The following is a 21,881-nucleotide window of genomic DNA, read 5'->3' on the forward strand; positions in this document are numbered from 1 at the left end:
CCGTTTGTCTCGCGCTGATAATGTGTGATGCCACAGAGGTCTCAACCCACAGCTGCTGGAGAAGTTGTGGAACGAATGCTCCCCGTCTGAAAAGCGTTGGGGCGGGTCGGTTTGATTGACAGCCCACGCCTACTAATAGTTGCCGCCGCTTCCCATAGTAACTATGAGTGGCTGCAAGTTTTGGAGACTGAGGCGTGTCTGAAGAATAGGCGTTATGAGAGAAGAGACGGACTAGATGCGGAACCCTAAACCAAAACATCGATCTCCATATTCTCCCGAAACCCCCACTTGTTTCAGCACTATTTTAGCAGCGATGCAAGCACCCGCACTTGTCCTACATATGTATTACCAATAGGGGTAGGTAGACCAACTCATCATCAGTGCCAACGAGGATTAAACTCACTCAGACATTCGTATGGCTATCTTAATACTACCAATATGTTCTAAGGTTAAGAACAGTGTGATGAGCTCCATTCATAAGATGTAGTTGCTGCATCCTATCAGTCTTCACTTGATATACGGTGCTGTTTTGTCAGAATCATGTAGACCAACCAGTTGGTCGGTTGTAATTTACTCTGTATAGCAGCATCACATATGTAAATAATGTTTCTCTTATATTACAGTTACTTGTTCCAAAGTGTTGAACGTTCACAGGTGAGGCGTGCATGTAAACCCAACGCCCTCAATGGGTGGTTTTCACCCACCATATTTGGCCCTGCAGACGTGTGTGTGCAACAACTCTTCTCTTTGCAACTTTGCAAACTTGCAGCAAATGTGCAGAAGACATGCACATGTGTAGAACCTGTACTGTATGCAGATCTAATAATCTGTATCTAATTAACAATTAAAGTGATCCCCATTCTTTGTGCTCATGATGACTGTTTTTGTCATGCATGGCCCTCTTTGTCAGTATGTATGGTATAGGCCATGACACCTTTGCAGGTTAGTTGTCATGAAGAATCTATTAGTGTAGAGCTTGGCACGTATATCTGCGTCACTGCAGACGAGCCCATAAACCAGCTTACTGCAGATTACCCTGTATGTGCAGTGACATACACATTCACACAGACACACACAGGCTTGCGCAGAGAGACACTTTATTGCCATTTTAGGGTGTGCTGTGCATGCACAAAACTTGATATAGTCAATATCTGAAAGACTGTAAATTGTAAAAGGACAAACAATTGTCAGTTGTCATTTGCTGTAAATAGTTAAACACATAATAACTGAGGCAAACACTACCTAAACTCATGGGGTATGTTTTCATAAAATCTCTCCACACATTCACATTTTGTGTAAAAGCTGAAAGACAATTTTGAGCAGGAAATACATGATTGCCGGTTATTTGGAGTATATTTTGATAAAACATTGCCTTATAGACATAAAGCATAACATCACATGCATCAATATCAATGCTTTGTTTCATTTCACAATACGACATGGTGCATGACTATAAATATATGTCACACAAAAAAAAAATCTAACTGATAATACGTTTTAGAGGAACTCAAACATGAAACTTAATCAGAGATTACGTACAATCTGGTATCAATATTGCAGCACTGAAGATACAGACCATGCAGCTCTGTAGGCTGACAGCAGGTCAGTCACACTCCTAACTTTCCCCATTCACCAACAGGCTCAATGTCAGGCTTACTGCCTGGGATTCTTATCATGAAGCAGGTACTTACCCGACCTTTGACTTGTCAAGTGGATGACACCGGCTTGGTTTCCAGTGTCTGACGACATCAGAGGATTGGTGAGGGTATTTCAAACAGACCCCTTGTCATGCTTCCAAACTGATCTCCACAAAGAGATACAAATTAGTGCATGCTGAACTTCACATTCATGTATTGCATGTCTATGTGACTGTGTACAGCTTATGTTCGTGTGGTTATTCATTGTGATATTCAGCTTTTTTCCACATCACTTTGTCTGTGCATCACTTTGTCTGTGCATCACTTCTGAATGTGTAGACGTCCCTCAGTTACTGTACTCAGGATCACGACAGTAACTGAAACCTTGTTTCATTCAAAAACAGGAAGAGAGGACAGACACTTTTTTGCCCCAAAATGTCTCATTACAGTATTCACATGCTACTCCACCTTCACTCCATGAAGCCCCATCTTTTACTTTTAAACCCTTATTTCTCACTCTATCCCATCCTACTCTTCCTGTTTTTCCTCATCCTCTTTTCCATCCCCTTTTACTCTATTCCTCCTCGCGAAGTTCATTAAGAGATTACCGTGAGCCCGTTAGTCGAACGCGCCTCTGCACTCTTCCTCCTTCTCTTTCCCACCTCACTGCTCACACCTCTCTTATTTTTATTATTTTGTCTGGATTTCCTTTAGTGGGTGAAACAAGATTCCATTTGTTGTAGACTAGAAAGAAAAAAAGTATTTTACAGCTGATGAAGGGAAATATTTTTTTTATTTTGGGGCTAACTATCAAACTAACAATTTTTGTAAAAACCATCTCCTGCACTTCCTTTCACTGCTCTATACCTTGTCACCTGTGAGAGGAAACGTAGAGAAAAAACATGACAACAGACTCCTGTCTTTGATTTTAAAACAATGGCTCCATTAAATAAGTAGTTCGACATTTTGAGAAATACACTATTTGGCTTTCTTGGGAGAGCTAGATGGGAAGATGTTGTGTTCTTGTACACATATCGATAGATTAAATTTCGTGACTATTTCACAAACTGTCATGAGATACTTTTGTCTCATGTCAGGCCGGCAGATATGGTGCTAGCACCAGCAGCAGGTAATCTGTATAAAGACGGAAAAAAGCAGCAAACAGCTAGCCTGGCTCTGTCCTGAGTCTTCACTGGTTGTCCGGCAACGTCACAGCGATGACAAAACTACAGGAAGGCACTGCGTCCAGCCAATAAATAATGTCCCATAACTCCTCATAAAATCATAGCACTGTTTTTTTTTTTTACAATTCATTTTTTGTGTGGATTATATAATCAAGATACAATCAAGATATAACATGTTTTCAAGTCTTTATGCTATTATAACTAACTAGTAACTTTGATATTTGTTGTTCAAACATGAGAGTGGTATCGAGCTTCCCAAAATGTCAAATTATTCCTTTAAGAAATACCTTTTCTCTTTCAGTCCCACACTATATCTACCTCCTTTAGTGAAGAAAACTTGCTATTTGCTACAATTTCTCTTGCATGCCTGTATTCCTAAAATATTTTTGTGTTACTCTATTTCATTTTATGGCATTACAATATTGGTTGCTTTTGGTTGTATTTCAAGTTGGGAACCTGTAACTTCAGTCTGCTTTCATACGGCACTTGTTATATAAGAATTTGCACATTTGTAAAGTGTTAATAGTTAGTCAGCGTTGGAGAAAGAACTGTGCTATACTGGTTCATGCCGTTAAACTGTTAATTTACACCCTAGCACAAGTAATGAATCATCTGCATATAATTACTGACCTTCCTGTTTCTGCTAGTGTGCATGAAATTCACTTTTTCAGTGTGCAGCCCACTGCCCTTTAACATATTTACAGTAAATGTAAAGCACATAGTAGCTAATGACACTATATCCAGCCAAAGACAAATCTCAACAGCATTTCCAATCAGTTTTAAACCTGACCTCGCTACAAGACCTTTGTTGACCCCACCCAACCTTGGTGAGTATGCTCAATAGTGTAAGCCCCCTCTAAAGTCTTCCACAGCCACTAATGAGATTCACTGACGTGCCCTGCACTGTAAGCCATGCTGCAGTGCTCCTAAAAGGTGCAGTGTGTGAGCATGTTAGTAGTAATGTATGTGAAGGGAGACACGGCCCGGTAAAAGCAAGATTGCATCAAAATGCAGACATTTCAGGGAAATACACGCTTGTAATTCAACTTGTGCAAGATGTTGTTTCTGCATTTATCCCCAATTAACACACTCATAGTTGTCTGATTAGACTTGAGCATGCACATAAGTTTACAGACATGTATTACTCAAGAGGAAACACACACACATAAATGAAATGCAGCATAGAATAAAGAGGTTTAATTCATCTCTAAATAATCTAATCTATTATGTGAACAAAAACACTCCATGAAATGAAACTCAGTCAACTCAGCACTATTTTCCCCCATTTTTAACATAATGTTCTGCTCTCTTGACCTGTCACAATGACAGCAAATGCAGTGACAAAAATAAACAAGAAGTGAATTGCTCTATCTGTGACTAAACTTCCTGTGTGATATCTGTGTGGTTGGAGATGTCAAGACCACACTGATACATTCTGTGATCTCTTTTGCATATGCACAGGCATACAGACGCACACATGCACAATGAGAATTTACTCCTGACCCCCCAGCTGTGGCAAGAGGTTACTTTTACAAGCAGTCATGTTGGTAACACATTAGCTAAAAAGTGGCAGGTAATGATCATAATATCATCATCAGACAGAGTCAAACCAGCTGTTCTCAACCTGGGGTAAGGGCTACTGCAAGGGGTCATGAGGGTTGTGAGATTAATAGGATAGACATTTTTATTGCGTACTTTCCCCTTGCAAATTACTTAATCATTTTAGACATCTGAAAATGTTTATTCAAACAAAACATGGGGTAAAGTAACATCCAATTCCAGCCAGGCTAATTGCTAACTGCTGTCAGCCCCAAAAGCTCCAGGTTTATGTTATAACTGGTTTGTGTCAAATTAATTTTAAAAAATGAACATGAACATAAAGAGCTTCAAGGAGAATCTTATACTTTATTACTAATTTTCAGTTCCTTTTCAAAAACAGTTCTGTGTTAGTATATTTTTTTAAAATCACTAATTCAATTTTATGTGTATATGATTAATATTCTTAAGTTAATATGGTTAAACCTATATGGCCCAGGCAGTATTCCTGTATGGAAATATTGTAGACAGTGCAAAATACAATCAAATGATAATATTACAATAATAATAATACTTTGTAATGCTCTTAAACACGCAGAGCATAACACAATGTGAATAAGTTCTAGTAACTTATTCTTGGGAAATTTACTTTTACCTCCATCATACATTCTTTCAGTTTCATGGAGAAGCTGGAAAACCCCTAAATAGTCTCAACAAAGGTCACACTCGCAACATGAAGGAACTGTAGGGCCATCTGCTGGATTATAGCAAACAGCCCACGTCGTACTGGACACACTGTTGAAAAGTTCCTTTTCCATTACACTGGGTGGTGGTCTTTTTGTACTGTAGTTCAGTATACACATGCTTTGCATCTCTCACTTTACATCTCACTGTTGAAAAGTTCCTTTTCCATCACACTGGGTGGTGCTCTTTTCCTACTGTAATTCAGTACACACACACTTTACATCTCTCCTCTCCCTTATTCTCACTTTCCCACACTCCAGACTGTACAGAAATGTACAAATGAACAGCTGTGTATGGTAAACAGTGTCATTAAAGAGCCAAGTGAGGTCATTTTGTCCTTCAATGTGCTGTTATTAAAAGCTGTATTGCTTTGAAAAAAAGATGCGATAATTAGATACAGTACATGCAACTATGACAAAATCAGCAACATTTGTTATCAGTCACTCAAAGCATCTCTTATGTGCACATATGTGCAGAGTGATTTAGTGTGAGACACATCTTTTGATCTGTTTGTAATAATGCTGACATTCGATATACAGTATGTGGGAAATCTTTGTATCATCCATGTTGTATGACCTTTGTGTCTCAGCAATAGAACATTTATGTTTTTTTCTTTGTTTAACTGTTTTGGTGAGACATGTGTCAGCATTATTATGTGGCCATAGCAACTCCTCATAATTTTGCCTGTTCCCTGTCCGTGGGATGGATGATGACTCAAATGATTGGTTAAACTCAGCTTTTTTTTAATCTCCAGAATTCTTCATGGCCACAAATGATGCAAAAGTAGAAATTAATACCTTTGAAAGTTGTTGGAGTGCACATTTCTGAGACCACCGTTAGGGTTATTGATTATTGATGTCATCTTATCTTATGTGCAAGATAGCTTGTGCAAGTGAGAAAACGTTTTGTAAGAGCAGCATGTGTCTGGCTCCAGAGTAACAAAGAGAATCTTAGTGGTGAGATCTTGAAGGAAATCCATCCCGACTTGGTTTAATGAAGCCCTGCGCAAGCTGCAGCTGCAGGTGATGTGGCAGCAATTTTGCACCATGGTCAGTCATTTGGCTCTTCACTCTGTCATGAAAGGTTTAAGGTGGAGCTCGACTCCTATTCTGTCTCGAGGCATCTTTTACAAAATTACCTTGGTGAATGGTGATTTAGGGTAAGGTGCACTTCTCTCACTTCCACCAGCAGCTGCAACTTGGAGTGCTAGGAGGGAAGAGGAATGAGAGGTGAAAAGAGAGAAATTCTGTCTGGTATGTAATTGAGATTCTGGATGAAGAGACAGGAGTAAAATTAGGAGAAGTCAGCATGGAGGGATGATGAGTTGGACATGAGGGAAGGGTGGGGAAGAGGAGGAGGGAGATGGGGTTGGAAAGTATAAACAAAACATTAGGAGCAGAGTTGGATTGATGATGAAGTGCCTGAAATACAATAGCTAACTCAAGTCTCAGAGGACCACATCACCGCCTAGCAGACGACATGTATCATCTAGCCAGCAACACAGGCCCATCCAACTCTGATCTGACCACAGCTTTCTGTATTTACCTCACATGAGAGTGCTTTGCTTCCATGGCCTGCTTCTCACACAGGACTGTGCTTCATATTGAAATGGTTTGCCTTTTTTTAGCTTTCGCAACCCTCTTCTCTCTCCTCAGTTCCTGCCTGCACTTTTGCTGTTTGCTTGTGTCTTTTGTTTACTCAGAAAGGTATTTATTGAATCAGTAAATGATATAATCAAAGGGGCATCCAAAACATCTGAGGGATCAGATGCCGGTTTAACAAACTATATAACACACATATGGCACAAAATGTTTGAAAACCCAGCACCCTCAAATGCTCTTCTAACCATCTGGATGCAAAAATATTCCATCTGCTTCTCCATAAAAATAATTATGAACTTGATTCTATTTCCTATCCAGCTAGAAATGACATGTCTCATTTCTCTTTTTAAACAACATGAAACTAATATTACATGTATTTAGTTTGAAAATATAAACTAATTGAAAGTATGTATCAATTATGGCCAAATATAAATGATTTCAATTTGGTTCATGTTGTACAAATTGAGCAAGGTTTTTTTATGGAAACAAGATAACAGAAGAGTAACTTGCATGGGAAGTTACACTTATTTTATTTTTGTCTGGAGTGCCCTGGTGGTTGAGTGGTCAGAGCACATGCCACATCGCAGCGTCCCTGCTTCAAATCCAGCCAGGGACCTATACTGCAGGTAATTCCCCCCTCTCTCTCCTTGTTTCCTGTCAGCATCTCTGCCAGCTACTATCTAAATAAAAAGCCCCAAATAATAATTTATTTTTATCAAGCAGCAGACATAATTTCTTTTTTTTATTCAAATGGTTAGAGTCTTTTAAGATTTTGGACAAGTTCAAAGATCTTCGTCAGAAAATCAGATGCTCTGTCATGATTGACTCTTCAGCTATTCATATCAAAGTTGTTAGAAACATTCAGTTTCTGGACTGTGTAATAGCAACAGCTTTTTTTGGACTGCATTCTTTGTTGTTGCCTCATAAATAATTGCTGAGTGTTTATAATCAGAGAATTTCCTTTGGAGCACAGAGAGAAGGCACTTCAAGGATAGCTGTGGTCAGAGAAGGTTGTCTATGTCTGTGTGTGTGTGTGTGTGTGTGTGTGTGTGGCGAGAAATTACACCGGATGGAATGTCTTACATCAAAAATAATTAGATGATGACTTTGGCACATGTTTCCCAGTACATGTTGAACTGACCTTGAATTTCCTTGAATTAGTTCACGTTCCAACAGCTGATTGAAAATGTGATTTAGTTATTCACATTCTAAGTATCACCAGACAAGTATTTATTCCATCATACTTTTATCAAGCTGCAAAACATTCAGGGCAATATAAATGTCTCACAATTCAATCAATCAAAATTTCCTTCCAGATGGTTGATGGTGTTTTTGTGAAACCTGATCATTTGAACATGAAAAGCTAGATTAACATCAACAGCTGCATGTTATTTCACTTCATTATTATTGTTTCTACAAGGCTTCAGTCAGCTACAGTTCACGCATCTCTGTCACCAGTGTAAAGAACATGGCGTTTTGTTCTCTACTGTAATTTCATTCCTCCATCTGTACAATCTAAAGATTACAGTTACACTTGGCTGAACTTGGGCACAGTGTGCTTTGAGCTAATTGCTGACATGTTCACAATGAGAATGCTGTAACAGACCGTCCTGTGTTTTACTGGGTTACTGTGTCCCTCTGAGTAACTGTGGAGCAGGATATGTTGGCGGACTTCCACTTTTAGCATGTGTTAAAATTAAAGAAGCGGTAGCTGCTGGACATGCTCCTATGTCTTTGTGTAATATGTATTGTTTTCAAACACTAGCTAATGTCTCATGGAAATGCCCTTTGTTCTGCATGTATTTAGTCACAAACTAAAATATTGGACAAACTGAGATTTTGACCTGATGATGGCACTATGTGTAAAGTCAGAGGGTAATCACAGATAGTACTGTTCATTCTGAGGGGACAATACATCCTGTAGTTGTTAAGACAACTCACTCAAAACCATATATGTGAATCTCTTGGGGTTTATTCTCTGGGGATAATGAACAGAATTTCATTATAATCCATCAAGTAGGTGTTGCGATAATTCATTCTGGACTAAAGTGATTGGCTGACCAATGAACCTAGTGACCAACGACCCAACACTGACATCCATAGAACCATGCCTCTTAAGCTTGTGAGTAGTTTTAATATGAATTGTGAGAAGTTGAGGCTCTCATGCGTAAGGACAGAACGAGGGGAGGACATAAAGATGTCATCTATGAACAAATAAAAATCCAGTTGTTTGTGTGCTGTGCAGCATGGCAACAGAACTAACTATTTTTTCTGTACAAATGGATCCAGACGGAGACAAAGACAATAAAGAAAGAGAAAAACATACTGTTGATACCGTAGTCGGATGATTTATCCATGTGTCATTATGTATTTAGTATGAAGCCTGACCATTGCCAAACTGTCTCTGACTATGTCAAATGACTGAGTGGAGCTTTCTGCACTTCCAAAACAGTGAATCCCCCTATTTAACAAAGCCGGAAGGATGTCAAAGTCTACAGCATGGTCTGACACAAATGCAAAACACAAAGACCGGGGAAAAAGCCAAAAGAAAAAAGAGAAGGACTAATTCTGGTAACATAGATCATTGTTGGTTATACATGAAGTCAGTTATTTATATTTTAGCCATCTGCTAGCTAGCAGAACACAACTCATAATAACCATCAAATGTGCCAATTCTTCCACAACCCAGTCTTAAAGCACATTATCATGTTAACAGACACGTATAACAGAGATGTGGCTGTGCTTTAAACATTAAAGTTTAATTAAGGTGATTGAAATTGTCAGCCATCCACTCTGTGTTTGTGATGTGTTGAAACCGAAGCAACATGCTCTGGGAATACGAAGGGGTGTGTGTATATTCTGCTAAATTGCCTCCTAATCTGAGGGATTTACCGCACTAGCTAGAGGGCGTTGAGTCTGACACGAGATTACTGTGCAACAAAATTGCCCCTGATTTACACTGATACAAGTTTAGCACAGATGATATGAGGCAGTGTCACTAGTGTCACTGTAAATCCTCATAATCCTGGTCACAACACGTGTTATTTAGTGCCGCACCCTAGACAAAATGCAGTTTAGCAAGAATCTGTCTAAGGCAAATATTGGATAAAAGGCATCCAACCTTCTTACAAAAAACAGTAACCAAAAGTAACTGGTTTTCATCCTGGATTAGTTTCTAAGGAAAGAAATAAATAAGAAATACGTTTTTTTCCCCTCAAAAATTCAATTTATGGAATACATTTAGTGCATATGGTATCAATGTAATGTGCTGACTTTATTTTCCAAGATGTCAGATATTATAATTACATCAAAACTACAGATCCATGGCTAATGAATTTTTGCTACGGACAAATATGGATTCAATTAACTTTCCATTTTTGCAGGGCAGGAGTTAGCTAATTGCCTGTGACTCCAGTGAAACACGTTGTTGATGGCTTAATCAACTTCATGAGTTTTTTGCAAATATCCACAGAGCCATTACTAGCAAGGTGGATGACAGATGACATGTGGAAATGCAACATTACACCCATACAGCATGTGATTATTTAACTCTTCAAAACCATGGGCATTTATTTACTGCCACAATGGCCTCCATCCTTCTGGAAAGGATTTCCGTAAGATTTTGTAGCCAGACTGCAAGGATTTGCTCCTATTCAGCCACAACAGCATTAGTGAGTTTTGCCACTGATGTGGGGTCATAAGGCCTCGCAGTCTGTGTTCCTCCACACTAACTGGGAAAACCATTTGTTAACGGACCTGTCATTGCACACAAATCCACTGTCATGCTGCCCAAATTGGGGTGTCCCTATATTATTGGCTGTATAGTTTAGAGCAAACAAACATAGTTTCATTTATTAGGATTGCTAGTTTTGTACTGTACAGAAAAAAACAGCCTCTTGTCAACTGCCAGTTACTCTTCACAGTCTTTTTAAAATTATTTTTACTCTCTCGAGGTAAAACAGTTTAGGGTCTGTAACCGGAAAAGAAGCACTGTGTTTGAGCAACTGTCTTGACAATAGACATAAACCCATTTTTCTAGTTTAGGAATAAATGAACAATTCAATATTAAGGTTCATGAGAGGATTACCAATTCACCTGGTGGACACATGACACATGGTGTTCTGAAGAAGGTAAACAGAACAGCAGCAATTACAACTGACCCTTATCATGAGAGAAAGTCTAAACAGAAAGTATGGACCACACACACGTGTACTGGAACTGAGGGAAGAAACACACGCACAGCAACAAAAGACAAAGAGCAGGACAGACGTCCAAGTCCCACAAACACACGCCTCCACAGAAACACATCTGTTTTGATTTGGCATAAATCTTCCTGTTGGAGTGATAACGTGATGACTGATCAGCGCAGCTTGTTCATCAGAACTTTGCTTATTATAGCACTACAAATTGAGAACATGTATGTCACATAAAGGCTCTACAGATGTGTTATGAATGAAAGGTCATCACATGTTTTGGTAGTTAATTTGACTTTAAGTCACCTTGATGTGTATGAAGTCTAACATACTTTAAGCAGGATAGTGAGTTCACAGCATCTCTTGTGTTGGTGATCAAAATCAAACTGAAGTCAGTAGAAATAAAATACAGTAGACCTACATGAGGGCAGCTGCAATTACAGCTTACTTAATCATGTTTTAAAATACCTTTCATGTCCTTGTGGGACCGCATGATTAAAAATGCTGATGTTTCTAATAACTGCAGGCTATTCATCATAAACTGCACAAAACGGTAAGCCCTGAACAAAACTAAAAGTTAACAGACATAGTAAAATTGGAACAGCACAGCAAAATGATAGCAGCATGCTAAAATGCCCCCAATGAATTAACTTAATTCATGTTTACCACGTTCACCATTCTTGTGCTGCATGTTAGTATGCTAACATTTGCTGATTTGCACAAACAGGAATGTCAGTATAGTTATGCAAGTGTTTAATCATAAACCAAAATATTGGACAGATTAAAAATATTACCTTTCAGTCTGGATCAAGTGGTTAACCAGCGAGCAGCCCATCATCAAAGCCACAAGGAACCAACTTTATTGAACATTACTGAAACTACCCAACTGTTTGTATTTGCCATACTTGTGCTACAAGTAGGCTACACCATAACTTACTACCCTCTTCCTCCCCAAACATTGGTTAAATGCAAAACTATCAATAATTGATTCCAAAATAACTCGCCAAAACAATGGACATATTTTTGTGGAATACTTGAGGTGAAAAGACATACATAAGATGTGTGCTTCAGTGGTGGTAATTTGAGATTTTGTAAGTGAAAACCTCACCCTGTGTAGACAATCCACAATGGACATAACCTCCCTTTTTCCAATGAATAGAGACTCACCAGCAGTCTTGATTAACCAAAATAAGCCTCTTTCAGTTTACCCCAGAACATCCTCCCACAGGTTTAATCTTATCATGGGTCATATCTGTGTTGGGTGCAGCCCAGAGCTGTTAAAAACACACACCACAGTCTTTCAGCTCAAACCTACTAACCACTGACCTCAGCACCCACATGAAATTAAAAAAGTGAATTAGTGATTAATCATCCTTATTCATGAATCATACATGAATAATAGCCTAATTTTACACTTGACCCATGATGTAAAAGATACAGAAATGCATGTCAAAAATAGAATATTGTCAATATTTCAGAGTCCCCTCAAAATTTCACAAATTATGTTTTCAGGAGAGCTGAGCCAAGCTCCCCCTAGCTCCCCTGTAGTTGGCACCCTGATATTAGAAATTCACCTCTGATTTTACAGAACAGACCTTCCCTGCAATATTAATCCTCCACTGACAGTGCATAAAGCAAAACACAGAGCTCAAATTGTCCATAACACTGATGTTCTTCATTAATTTCAGAGCTGTGTGCGATGTTTATCTCTTTCTGAAAAGATGTCCGTAAAGGAAGCGTATGTGGGATATTCACTATTAGATCTCAGTCAGGAAGTCAAGCTGAGGTGATGTTTTAGAAATGTCAGATCTCATTCAAATGAGAACAAGAGGTTTTTGGCAAACTGTACACTGTGCTGTTGCCTGGACTATATCAGACTAATGCATAAATGCTTTTCAGCTAGGACTGTGGACTTTCTTTTTATCAGCCAGTCTGAGGCTTTAAAATGTACATAATCTGAGTTAGTTAACTAAAGTAGGCTAAATTAAAGGCTGCACTACTACAATTATGTGCATGATCATATACATACACACATTTTGTATTGATTTTGCATGTATTTTAAAATTAAAATGTAAATTTGTCTCAAACTTTGTAAAAGTGTTTCACTTTTGTAATGTTGTTTTGCACTTCCCGGCCATCGTAGGATAGACTTTAATCGTTGGTAGTATCAATGACTCTGCAGCACATCACTAGGAATGCTCTGTCAGCATAAAACAACTCACCTGACAATGTGTTTGCACATGAAGAATCAACTAAACACACTGCGCGCACGCACGCACGCACGCACGCACACGCACGAACGCACACACACGCACACACACACACACACACACACACACACACACACACACACACACACAGAGAGAGAGAGAGATAGGGAGACATCTCAAGATCTTCTTTTTGTTGCAGGTCAAAACTTTTTCTCTCAAACAAATCTCATAATCCGATCAAGACCAAGACCATCTTATCAAAAAATATCACAACCTTTCCACTTAGCCACAGCATTCCACTGAAACAAGAGTTACTGTTGGATAGGAACCAGTAAAGCTCTCTTACAAGACACAGGGAGGTGTAAAGAGCCAAGATAAATCAGCTCCCCTCCTCACTCATGTGTCTGCACCAAGCTTCTCAGTGACTACTGCCAGCTGGAATAAAAACCTGGACGAGTGTAGAGATGGAGAGTATGCAATAAAGAAAAGACACACGTCTTTTAATAAAACAAGCAAATTATAGAAACAGGAAGAAAGTAGATGGAGTGAAACAAAATGCAGGTCAGGACAGGGCAGATTGTTGAAGGATGAGGAATAGGGAAAAGAACAGCAAATCCTAGATGCGTGAGAAGAGAGGAATGAACAGGCAACGATGACTCATCTACCATCCCAGGGCAATAATATACTGCTATCTCTAGTTCTCTATAGACTTGACCGAACTCTTTTATCCCATCACATCATATCAATCTTTTTCCCATTGCCTGTTTCCCACAACTTCAGTTAGTTAATTATTTGATCACAATACTTCCAATTTAGACTTTTAAATTGATTGTATTCTAATTTGGATGTATTGAAACCAGTATTATTTCCCAAAAGCACACAGATAATGGCTATTTAAAGGGTGGGCTGACATTTTGGAAAATAGGCTCATTTGCTTCTTTACTGAGACTTGAGAAGATTGATTCCACTCCCCTAATTTTCGGCGGTAAAGTAAATAAGTATTTTCCCAAAATGTTGAACTATTCCTTTAACATTGTGAATACGGCTTGTTTATGAAGTAGAACAAAAACATAAATAAGCTTTGTGTTATTGTAAATACTCCCTGATTAGATGGCTTCATCAGTGAATTCAGTGAATTAATCATGGCTCAGTCTGCGTGGCTAAATTCTCATTATAATATGCACAAAGTGTTGGATGTGATTTATAGCCATCATATCCACAATTACACCATCATTTATGCTTTCCATGACTAAACACTGCATCTCTTCAGCAGATTGCATCTGGTAGGCTACACTGACAGAGGAGTGGTAAAATAAAAATCAACCACTTTGATTAGATGTAGTTTTAAATTTGTTTTCATGCTCACATGTACACAAACAAGCCTCTCACCATGCATACGCTTAAAATTATTCAGCCTCAGAATTGTTCTCCCTTTTTGTCTGCCAAGGGTCAAGATAACCCCCTTCTGATGACGAACACTGTTACTGATCATGAAAATTGTAACCGAGCATCTTGGCAGGAGAACATACACTGAATTTAGAGGAAAAGTCATGCTTGCATGGGAAAAATATTCTGTCTTTGCTGAGAGCTGGCCAGAGAAAACTCTGCTTGGGCCCAAAGGAGCAGCTGGGGGAAATACTGAGTCACAAATAGTCAAAGTACACATGCACCCCTGCTGGAGTCCTGACCCCTTTTTCATTAACAGTAGTGACTAGACAGAGTTTAGCACAAAAGGGGCCTAAGCCTAAGGAGACACTGTGTTGAGGGCATGACCAGCAGAGTTACTCCCAGAAAAAGCCTCGCTTGTCAGGCACACAGCAGAGGAAGACCCCCTGGACCTCCTGGTTCACCAAACATATCAGAGTCCATCCGGAAATTAATGAAAGGAAAGCACAAAAGGTGAAAGCTAGCAAAGAAAATGAAAATAGAAACTGCAGGGATGAATGTAATAGACTATCAGGAGACATTGAGCTTTTCTAAGAATTATCTGATCAAGTGGAGTCACACAGGCAGCTGAAAACATGAAGTGAAACCTTAGACAAATTCATAAACCGTTATCTTTAGAATGACGCTTCTAATTTGGTGGAGCTCTATATACTATAACCAACATATGAACTCTCCCACACACAACATGACAAGTTTCAAAGTGGGCTAACAATTCTATAACATGTTATGAAGGCTGTTGAGAAACAAAGGCTCATTTATCATCCTTTTCAAGAGGGAGTAAATCCATCATATCACTTTATGTATGTATGTTGTATGTAATGTTATTTGTGGATACACTGTAGCGTTTAATGAGTTGTGAAAATGTAAAATTAGAGTAATACCAGTAATTCAGCATTATACATACTGTCATAAGTTTTTGAAAACAAGTGAAGAGTAATTTTCCTGACCAATTTATATTTGCTATTTACTAACATATATGGCCAGTTCCGCCTATCCTAAAACGAAGTTTATTTAACAACCTTTTTTTCCCCTTTTGCTCAGTTTTTTGCCATCAAGAAAAACTGTACACCAAAAATTCCCCAAGAAATATTAGTATTCCTCTAAGTGAGTGAAATAAGGGCACTAACCGGCAATAATCAGCAATGCTGAAAAAATGGGTGGATGGATAAACACTATCTGCCAAACAAAAGAGACACATGGTCATTCCTCTCATTGGATGCACTCCAACACAAATATTTATTCAATCTTTTTATTAATTGTTATTTCCTCTGACTGGATCCCTTCCAGAAAAACTAAGATCCCAAGACAGACAATGTCAATATCAGACTTCACACAGAATTAACTTTTTTCAAAATGTATTATTTAACAGTGTAAATAACACACACACACACACACACACACACACACACACACACACACACACACACACACACACACACACACACACACACACACACACACACACACACACACAAATGAAATATGTAAAAGTTTAAAAAAAATGCAGATTATAAACTAGAGATCATAAGACAGTTGACCGAACCTTAATGTAAAGGAAATTGTATTGCAAATTCAATAAAACATTGTTTGATCGTTTGATTCTCGTCCCCATGCATTTTCAACAAACTTCTTCAGCTCAGGTTGAGGACCTGCTTATTGCTTAACTTCAGAATTCATCATTAAACCACATATCATCTGCAATTCTCTGTGAGAAAAAAGAGCAGCACAACACTGAACTCTGTATCAAGAGGGGGGATGATTCAGAGTTGGACAGAAAACACCTTTTTCACGTTTGTCCCACAGTCACAGAAGCAAAAGTAATTTCTTCAAGCATAATCAATGAGCACTGTGTACCAATATCTGGTGGCTTTTCATTCATTTAACTAATGTCAAATGATTAAAAGATTTCCTGGATTTGCAAGCTTCTACATTAACAACAGTGTTTATTTTCAGTTTTCAGAGTTTTGGCCTGAACACATTATGCGCATGTTTTGCGAAGTAAACGTATAAAGGATTGGATTCAGGCAGCTATTCACAGCAGTTAGTGCCCCAACAATGTTCCAGCTGTCCTTACATAACTTCAACAGGCCTTCGTTATTGAGTGAAAAAGCCAACGCAGCCATCACATTTATCGTATGATACGGAATCCACAGGACAAAAAAGGCCACAATGATACTGGCAACCAGTCGGGTCGTCTGTGGATTGTTGAAGAAAGCTGCCTGGTTCACCTTTCTGTGGAGGCAGATGTATGAAAATGTCACAACTGAAAAAGAACCAAATCCCATTAAGGACTCTGTCAGCAGCACAACCATCCACTGGGCCTGGGAAGAGTACTTAGGTCGGCAGCTAGTCTTACAGCGTTGGTCTTTGGTCAACTCACGAACCAGAAAAACAGGGCTGTACAGGGTCATCACAACTAGCCACAGTAGAACCAGAATCCTCTTCTTTCCCACCTGATCCAGACACTTCTGCTGGTACACCACTTGCAGGCAGCGCTGGACACTAAGCACTGTGATTGTCAGCATGCTACCATACATGCTGCAGTATAACACATACGCAAGGACCTTGCAGGTCACCAGCCCGAGGGTCCAGTTGTACAGTAAAGGATAAATCCAGAAGGGCAAGGTGAGCAGGCAGAGCAGGTCTGAAATGGCCAAATTCAGCATCAGACTCTGGCTCAGGCTGGACATGTGATGGAAGTTTGGTTTGCGGATGATCACAGCAAGGTTTCCAGGGACTCCCAGCACGAAGCAGATGCTCAGTATCACTGCAGGGACCAGATGGCTAGAATTCCAGGAGACAGAAGAAGCAGTGGAGGAGCTGTTGGAAGTGTTGTTAGTACAGTTGAGTTGTTCCATCTTATTGGCAAAGACGGGTGATGATGGTGTGCAGTCAGTGTCCTTTGTTGCAGTCAAAGAGGAACAAATGACTGCACGCAAATTGTTCATGCACATGAACTGACGTTTTCTACGCAGCTATGTGGTTTTGTCTGATGTATTTACCCATTATTCTATGTCCCTAAGAGGAAACAGATCACCTTTTCACCAGCATCTTAACGGAAGTAAATGTAACCTCCATAAAACCTGAGCACCAGTTCTGTGGTCTCCTGCAGCAGTAAATATTCTACAAATATAAATACGATGACAAGTTTATAAATCTTTATGTCTAAGTAAAAGCATTTATCACACAGTAATCCCTCATTCATGATTTTTTTTAAATAACAGTAATAGGCTAAATATATTAACATAAGTGACTTCTTCTCATGTGTATCAGTTTTTGCAAAAAAATTAACTTGATATGATAAGTAGAAAGTATTCTGATAAAGCCTTTCATTTTTTGACAAATTAATCTACCTACGTGGTACATTTAGTAGTTTTTCTGGAGCTTTCAGTTACATTACATGATCTAATCAGAAAATGGAGTTTGCACAGTTGTGGAGTTGTAAATGTTCAAATTGGCATATCATGCATGCTGGTTAAAGTTGAGATTCAAAGTTAATTGTCGACCTCGGAAACAACAGCCTACACAATTAATACTTTTTGTGACTTTTGAGAAGCCCAGAAAATTTAGAATTTAAAAATCTCCAACCCCGTGAAAAATGAACTATTAATGGTTACGGTTAGGGTAAGTCTTCAGTAAGACAGCTATACGCGTGTGCGTGCTACTGTACTTTCGGGGACATATTTCAGATTAAAGACCTGTTAATTTTGGAGAGCTTGTGTAACTGGGGACAAAACTCCAACATTTGGGTAAGAGGTTAAGTTTAGGGTAATGGTTAGGCAAATAGTTGTGATGATTAAGGCTAGGGTAAGTCTCCAATAAATGAATGCAACTCTATGTAAAGTCCCCAAAAGTTACCTACTTAAGTGTGCCAGGACGCACTTCAAACGTCACCTGACATAAATCTAAACTTACATATTTTACCGCAAAAGCACCGGACAAACATAAACTCTGAGGCAATATTTTCTGTCTGCAAACAGCATCACACCAAAAATAAATGTTTTATTTTTAGGATACTAATTGAAGGGATCGTTGTTCTGTTCTGTTGATCAGCTCGTTTTTTCCTCTTAATAAAAATATTTGCGGAATCCAAGAGAAAAAAAACTTTCCACGTGGCTCCACTTTTTAAAATGTCATCACATGATCAAAAACTTCATTCATGCCCCTCCACAGACTCCCCCCACTGTCTGTGTGGTCATCACTGTTTTTTTCTGCAGCTCAGTGGGATGTTGCAAACAGGAGTCCAGGAAGATGATGGAGCCCAGTCTGTTGGAAGTCGTTTGGATGGAGTGGCTTTTTTATTAATGAGAAGGAGAAAACGTGTACTGGAGGTTGCTGGAGTGTTTTGTGAATGTGTGCAGGTAGGAATGTTTTTGACTTTGTATATTGTTTTTATATTTACCAAATGAAATTTTAGTATCAGTTTATGCACGGAATGACAATGCTTTTAAAATAAGATCACCAGTTCCTCCCTCTTAATGTAATCTATACAATCTATGTTTCCTTACTATATTCCTTTTACTAATCTTAATCATTTGCAGTTGCAGACTGCACTGAGTTGCAGACTTGACTACTTCTTTTGCATGGTGTAACATCCTTTAGGCTTACAAAATAACATAAGTCTCGTAGTTATCTGTAACAATATTTTTTATATGTGTCAAAAAACGACATAAAGTGAGCTCTTTCATTTAATAACAATAACTTTGCTTGCATTTGAACTATTTATTCAATCTCAGACACCTCAAGTCAAAATGAAATTAATATATCTCAGAGAACACTCACTTTGCTGCTCAAGTGATTGTTTAGAAATTGGGCTTTTGCGCCCTCTGCTGGCCATATAATCTATAAAAGCAACATGACAGCTACTGATGAGAGATCATGTATAGGTTTCTTTATTGCCATTTCTTGCCATGCTGAATTGCTATTTCATTTTACTATTTCAACCATTGAGAATATCTCTCTGTGCTTTTACCCTTTCAGAGGGATGGGCTTCAAACACCTCCTGTGTTTGCTGCTCTGTGCAGCTGCCCTGACAGTGTCAAGAGTTTTTGGTGAAGATGAGAGCGATGAAGCATACAGGTGGAGCAGACAGAGCCTCCCAATGCTTCTGGACACGCACACCAAGCTTTTAAGCAAACCCTTGTTCAGAGGGCAGAAGGAAGATGAGGAGAGAGGAGGGAGTAAGACCCTTTGTGGGATAGAGTGTCAAAGTGGCCTTCTTCCTATAGACCAGGCTGAGCAAGAGAGGATTCTGGGATATGAGACCATGTATGAGAATGGCACACACACACATACAGAAATCACTTTGCTTGGCTTCAACAAGACGTCTACACCCATGACTGCCCATGCCCCCTCACATTCTCGCAGGAAACGGCAAATTTATGGACCAGACGGCCGCTTTGTGATCTCTGACTCGCAGTTCAGTACCAATTACCCCTTCTCCGCTGCAGTCCGCATCTCCACAGGATGCTCTGGGGTTCTTGTATCCCCGAAACATGTGCTAACAGCAGCTCACTGTATCCATGATGGCATGGACTACCTGGAGAGTGCCAGAAGGATCAGAGTAGGAGTGCTGCAGATCAAGACCAAAAGAAGAAGACTGGGTAGGAGGAGAGGATGGCGGAAGAGGTTTGGGAGGAAAGGAGAAGGGGAGGCAGGTGAAGAGCACAATAGTATAGATGGAGATGTAATGAGAAGGGGAAAGAGAGGTAGGAAGCACAGAGAAAGAAATGAAGACAGTAAGGTGGCAGCTGATGATGGAAATACAGATAGATCAAAAAGAGGAAGAAGGAAGCAAAAAAGGGCTGGTCTCAACCGCACACGACGCAGTACTGAACCCAAGAAGCGGACTGTCTTTCGTTGGTCACCAGTCAAACAAACGCACATCCCTCAAGGATGGATCCACTCCATGAGCTCCAACAACTCTGTGGCCTCCGACTATGATTATGCTCTTTTGGAGCTGAAACGACCCGTCAAGAAAAAGCACATGGAGCTAGGAGTGGCGCCCTCTGTGATCCCCCTGGCCCGGATCCATTTTTCAGGCTATGACGCTGACAAAAGCCTGCTGGATGGGCGTGGAGATGAGAAGGTGGTCTACCGCTTTTGCTCAGTGGCAAAGAAGTCTGACGATTTGATGTACCAGCACTGTGATGCGCAGCAGGGCGCTACAGGTGCAGGTGTTTACATTCGACTGAGACAGAAAGCTGAAGACGCAGGCAGGGAAGGGAAGTGGCAGCGGAGGGTGATCGGGGTGTACTCAGGCCATCAGTGGGTGGAGGTGGAGGGGGGTGAACAGAGGGACTTTAATGTTGCTGTGAGGATCACCCCTCCCAAATATGCACAGATCTGCCACTGGATCCATGGCGATCCCAGGCATTGTAAAGAGATTTGAACCACAGAGCAACAGATATACAAGAAGAAAAGATCTGCTGCTTCTTAGGAGGCTAAAAAATCAGAGCAGATATGAAAGAAGAAATTGTCTTAAGAATAATAAACTTTGACTTATGAGTCAAAAAAATCTTGGTACAAGTAGAACCTACACTAGATGCTTTGTATAAAAAAGCTGAAAGTAACTTTTAGTAAAGTAATTGTGAAAAGTGTAATTCACACAGTAAGTGTAGACTGCAGTGACTCCTGAGGACTACACTTCCTCAAGCACTGAAACAGCCAATAGCACGCCTCCAAAGGTGACATGTCATCTTTCATACATACATACAATCAAACATTTTAAAAGGTCATCTAAAAAGTATGTATATTATTTAAATCCATGTTTAGGCAACCTAGAAATAAACAATTTCCTTAATAAGTTTATTGGCATGTTTATATTCAGGAACAGTTTCATGCATTTCTGCAACATTTTGTTTGTTTTTAAGACCAAAATGTAACCCTGAGCAGCTTTACTGGCACAGGAATACTGATTTGAACCAACTCACTTCTTCAGTGATAGTCATTCAGGCTAAGTATTGTGCACATGTCCTTGGTCCTGGATATGCAGTTAATTTAGTAATTTATGGTTTGATTTAGAGACTGTAGGAAACCACAGGAAGCTTTAATTACACGTGAATGATACAAATCCATTGTTACTGTTTCTTAACTCCACAGTAGTTTGTATGTCTCTGAAACATCCGTGAGTATAATAATTATCTCAAGGGAAAACTAAATCTAGCTATTCTTTCACAAGTAAACAACTTTTTTGTTTTTTTGCTTCTGTATATAAAGCATGCATAAGTATAGCCTGTTGGTCCTCATTTCACTTCATGTACTCAGTCCAAACAACATATGTTTGTGTTTTCTGATGTTTGAAAACTGTCCAAATACAAATCTGTTAATG

The 21,881-nt window shown here is 39.4% G+C and overlaps 2 protein-coding genes across 2 annotated transcripts; one reads left to right on the forward strand and one right to left on the reverse strand.

The window, feature by feature from the left end:
• Positions 1 to 16,500: 16,500 nt before the first annotated feature.
• LOC133998059 (C3a anaphylatoxin chemotactic receptor-like) lies at positions 16,501 to 17,444 on the reverse strand. Its single transcript, XM_062437801.1, has one exon. The coding sequence runs from the start codon at positions 17,407 to 17,409 to the stop codon at positions 16,501 to 16,503; it is 909 nt and encodes a 302-aa protein (XP_062293785.1). The 5' UTR covers positions 17,410 to 17,444.
• A 1,353-nt stretch (positions 17,445 to 18,797) lies between these two features.
• LOC133997599 (serine protease 23-like) lies at positions 18,798 to 21,881 on the forward strand. The gene is made up of 2 exons (XM_062437258.1): positions 18,798 to 18,912; positions 19,532 to 21,881. Exon 2 carries the CDS (start codon positions 19,536 to 19,538, stop codon positions 20,940 to 20,942), a length of 1,407 nt encoding a protein of 468 aa, XP_062293242.1. The 5' UTR covers positions 18,798 to 18,912; positions 19,532 to 19,535; the 3' UTR covers positions 20,943 to 21,881.

Source organism: Scomber scombrus, chromosome 17, assembly GCF_963691925.1.
Source record: "Scomber scombrus chromosome 17, fScoSco1.1, whole genome shotgun sequence".
Lineage (NCBI taxonomy): Eukaryota > Metazoa > Chordata > Actinopteri > Scombriformes > Scombridae > Scomber > Scomber scombrus.

Excerpts from the sequence above, each read along its gene's own strand:
- LOC133997599 (XM_062437258.1), top strand. The coding sequence starts at position 19,536 with ATGGGCTTCAAACACCTCCTGTGTTTGCTGCTCTGTGCAGCTGCCCTG.
- LOC133998059 (XM_062437801.1), bottom strand. The coding sequence starts at position 17,409 with ATGGAACAACTCAACTGTACTAACAACACTTCCAACAGCTCCTCCACT.